This window comes from Tuber melanosporum, assembly GCF_000151645.1.
Source record: "Tuber melanosporum whole genome shotgun sequence assembly, scaffold_116, strain Mel28".
NCBI lineage: Eukaryota > Fungi > Ascomycota > Pezizomycetes > Pezizales > Tuberaceae > Tuber > Tuber melanosporum.
This window is the reverse complement of record NW_003298773.1, coordinates 210,270-214,966: the sequence shown is the minus strand read 5'-3', so window position 1 is coordinate 214,966 and position 4,697 is coordinate 210,270. Positions and strand designations below refer to the sequence as shown.

Sequence of the window (4,697 nt, the reverse complement as noted above, 5' to 3'; positions counted from 1 at the left end):
CTAGGCTCCCTGTGAAACATAACCCCACCCCCAATGTTTCCGAATGCTCCTTGCCTGTACCGAGTACTTGCGCCGTAAGTTAGCTTATATTTGTGCCTGGCAAGCTCCCTCCGGAGGGTACGTGCTGTATGATAGGATGTCTCTCCCAGCTCCTTTGAGGCGGATGAAAATGAAGATTAAGCTTATAGGGAGGGTTGGACAAGGGGTTGCACAAGCGAGCTCCTCAAGAGGAGGTTCGCATACGAGTAAGTGAGACCTGCATACTCTCCGGGGTTCACATTTCATACTGTTCGAGAATAATGCTTCTGCTTATGGAATGTTAGGGAACATTTTCCTTTAAACTTCCTTTTTCTTATTCTTCTCTTCCTTTCTTTTTCTGTTCTCTTAATTTATATTCTTTTTCTTTTTTCTTGCTTTTCCAGATAGGCGTCCCGCTCAGCACGCAAACACCCCAACGACCGAGGGCACCAAACTATTACCATAGGCAGATGCATGCACGGGCACGGGCTCGTCAGCCTCAAGTGTGTACAGGAATGCAACAGAGTGTGATGGATGGACTGCCAAAAGTTTCACCCTCCCTTTTCTCATCTTCTCCTGAGTCCTGACCCTGATCCCTTTGTTGTATAATTTGCTCCGCGTGTAACAGTAACGATCTGGGTGATTGCATGTTTCAATATTAAAAGAAAAACAAATTTCGATTCAGTAATCACGCCATCATCATCATCCTCCTCCGCCGCCCCATTAACCCTATCGCCAAACACAACTCCTTCCCATCCCTCCAAATAAGAAACAAATGAAAGGAAAAATTGAACGAGCGTAGAAACAGTAATATGAGAAATCTTCGTGACAAGAATAGTGCAAAGGAAAATCCTGCCGTCCAGGAGTTCCGGTGGTGGTGGTAGTGCTACTGGCGGAGCAACCCCCTCGTCCTGGGTCCTCCTCCTGGCGCTGGCGCTAGTGGTGGTCCTCAATCCGGGCCTCCCAGGAATATTCGGGCTCGGATGATCGGGGTGATCGAATATAGCGGTCCGGCTGATACTGAATCCTACCCTGAGGAAATCATCCAAGCCCAATGGTGGAGCCTTCCAGAGCCGGGGGAGGTTCCGGATAACCTTTCCCTTCCTCTTCCGCCTGCACCGCCTGATATCGCTCTTGCTAAAGCCCAAGTCGCCTCTAAACCCAAACAGCCGTGAGTGTGAATAATGAGAGAATGTAGAAGAAGACGACCCAAAACAACTAATAGAACAAGACATGGAACAAGGAGAAAATGCCAGATACCGAAACATATTTACACATTTGCGCGCGCGGGCTGTGCAGACCGATGGTGCTTGCAGTGGAAGTTCTCGTGCAGGGTTCGATCGCCGCTGGCCCATTGGCGGCTCTGGTGATACTCGCGCTGCTGCCTCTCTCTCTCCGCGGGCGTCTGGTTCTGCTGGCGCTTCTGGCGCTCCAGAGATTCTTCGTATCCCCTCTCGCCTGGGCGGAGTATCTCGGTGGTCGCGATGGTGGTGGTAACGGTCATGGTCACTGTCTTTGTCACCATCTTCCCGTACGACGCCACACGGGTCGTAGTCTTCCCCGTACGCGCGTCCAACACCGGAGGTGCCATCTCGGGCTTCTCGTAGGAAGTGTGCACCTTTTGATCCGAAACTACATATGACACGCAGTCCCAGTTCACTGTGGGCTGGCGTTTGTCGTTTTGTGCGCCGTTCAGTGCACAGGCATCCTCCGCTTCTGTCGTCTCCTCCGTTTTGATGGCCGGGTTGGAGGGCGGCGGGATCGATGCGGTGTAGGAGGAATTGATGGTGTCCGAACATCTGGTGTTGTTGGATGCCGTGCTTGAGGGCGGCACTTGGTATTGCTGCGCTTGCGTGTTCGGTGGCAGTTGCTGTTGGTGCTGGGTATAGGGAGGGGGGGGGGTAGTCCTCGGGGTCACTGGCGGGGTCTCCAGGGTTGTCCTTCCTGCTGGCCTGGCCGCCGGAGTACCGGCTTGTGCTGCTGCCGCAGCCGTGGAACTCCTGGTCCGGGGGGATTTCCTGGGCCTGTGATTCGATTCCTGAGGCTCCTCTCGGGTGCTCCTTTTTCCTGTTGGCATTGTCCTGGATAGCTTCTGGGCAGGAAACTTTCACAGATCGATCTAACACGGTGGGTCCTTGGGCACGGGAATCCAAATTGGCTACTTGGCCGTGTGTTTGGCTGGACCAAACTATGGATCCAATCTAGAGGGAATCCTGTGGATGGGAGTGAATCCGCAAGAACTAATGATGCCTCTGTGCTTCTTCAAGGAAAACGAGAAAAACGGAGGGGATTGATGTTAGTAAAATGAAAGAGTGTGAAAAATATAGAAAAAAGGAAAGGGAAAAAAAAAAGATTGAGACAAGACTGAACTAGTATGGAAAGGTGGTTTTTGATTTTAATAACTCGTCCTCTAATTATTTTTTTCGTAAATAGATGATGAAGGTTGAGGTCCCGGGAATTTCGGGAGTTTCAGGAGTCTTGGGGGAGAGAGGGTTGGGAGGACCAACACACGCTAGGGGGAAGAGATATAGGATAGAATGGCCGAAAGATGTCAGAGGTTGTTGTGGTATAGATATAGAGGGAATTCGTGCTTGTTCCTCCTCCTCCTCTTCGATCACTGCGGCGAGCGCCTTTTTAAACTTTTTAAACTTCAGAGCATTGTCTATATACGTACAAGTAGCAGTATCCATAACTCATAACTTGTGGAAGACATGGATGCGTCCACTACTGCACTTACGGTTGCTCCCCACCGTATTTCGCGGCGACCTGTTGTACCATCGCAGGGTGGGAAGGCTGTGTGGTGTGTGTGATTTCGCCTTACTTGTATTAGCAAAAAAAAAAAGCAAAGAGGCAGGGCGAAAGATACTCCCCCCCTTCTCGGCACACCCCATAGAGAAAGTACTGGAATAGCGCCAGCTCGATTTTGGCGCAAGTAGGAATTTCTAATAAACAACCGTAGAGCACTTGTAGGCCAACATTTTGATCTTCTTCTCTCATGTTGGTAGTTCGCCGAGATTCGGCTAAGAGAGTGTTCCATTCACTAATGAACTTGCAGTAGAGTACTTGTATTATTATTGAAGCCTCCATGTACTAGTTCGAGTAGATTGGATTCAACAAAGAATCATACTTACACACCCTGGCACAGATCAAGGCCTCGACCAGTGCAATGATACATCGGAACTTTAACTGGCGGTAAAAAGGCTCTACGGTAGGTGCGCGAAGCCCCTGCCTATCGCAACATAGGTGGGGTGGAGAGAGTGCTTTGCTGCAGCTACCGTAGTTGGACTAAAGTTTATCTCGGAGGTCCTCAGTCGGTATCCGCGACAGGCTGGCTATCATAGGCAAGGTTCTAGCAGCATGCCCATATCATCTTGGATACTATTGATGCCTGATATCTGAGCCTTGTAGCCTTTAAGATATATCGTTGGAAATTCACAGACGAACACTTTTCTCCCTGTTCACCATTATCCGTTTCTCTCGGGGCCCCTAGAGACACCTCCAAGTGACCACACCCACGGGAGACGTTTGATATAGGTTGGTTGGCTGTGAGCGAACGAGAACGATATACTACAAGTACGATGACGGCCAGATTTACAATGTGACATCGGAATTTCCCTCGTTGCTGGGGGACGGCCCAAGGCTCTCGCGAAGTGGGTGAACGAATTCGTCAATGAGAGGCGACAGCCCTAACATATCCCCCCGTCCACGATGAGGATGATCAGTGCTCAATGCAAATCATCTGGGGGTGGTGATTGTGGTTGACGGATGACCCTTGGGGACATCCTCATGCGGCTCCCATATATTGTTTTCCCACCTCCCCACCAGTTTGACAAGAGCCTAAGGTGGGGAGAAAATCCACAGTTGCTCATCGCTACTAAGCGTGATCGCTTGATGAACAGTCCAGGGTTTAGGGCAGGGAAAGCACGAATTGTTGTCATAAGATACCGTGACCAGCAAGTTTGTTGTTTTTTCGGGGCGATCGTAGCCTAGGGTTTATCATGGCGCAGGTATATATGATAGCATACCACTACTGCTAGTATAGAGGTGCTTTTTCTACTCTAAATGCGAAATGAGGGAGCAAACTGGGAGTGCAACGATTGTTGGAAGCGTAGTCTGATATCACCATGTTGCCTATCTCTCGTGGTCCTGGCATTGGAGTTTGGATTTTATATATGTATTGTACTAGTAGAGTGTTAAAGTTGAGTTACCTACGGCAGATGGGTTGTCGCAGTGAATTCTAGCATAATAACACAATATAGTGGTATGGAATAGGGTGCTCCCACAATCAATACTATCATAGTGATTGTGACAAGAACAAAGGATTGAGTCGCAACCGCGCCTCGGCATCTTGCACTCGTGACTACATCAATGCTACGGTACCTCCCTCTTAAAACTAGAAGCTACTTTATCCTCACGCAATGGTGCGGCTAGGCAGACATCTCTACCCGATCATCATGTACCGTTAATCTACGGGCACATTCTTGGGAGTCTCTTATCGGTAAGACATGGAGTCCCCCGCCGTTCCCATCATCCCTAGGCAGCGGACCGGCCCCATGGCATGTTAGCCCTGCGCCTGTCTCGGGGCATATATTCCATACGAGGGGGGGGTAACGCGAGGGGCTACCGCTACCGTGTTGGTTGCCAAAATAGTTTGTGCCATTTATTGTCCAACTACTATA

The 4,697-nt window shown here is 49.8% G+C and overlaps 1 protein-coding gene across 1 annotated transcript; it reads right to left on the bottom strand.

Moving 5' to 3' along the window:
- Positions 1 to 584: 584 nt before the first annotated feature.
- GSTUM_00001707001 (uncharacterized protein) lies at positions 585 to 2,708 on the bottom strand (the record flags this gene model as incomplete). Its single annotated transcript, XM_002835743.1, has 4 exons — positions 585 to 2,206; positions 2,260 to 2,278; positions 2,389 to 2,428; positions 2,530 to 2,708. 4 exons carry the CDS (start codon positions 2,706 to 2,708, stop codon positions 585 to 587), a joined length of 1,860 nt encoding a protein of 619 aa, XP_002835789.1.
- Positions 2,709 to 4,697: the final 1,989 nt, after the last annotated feature.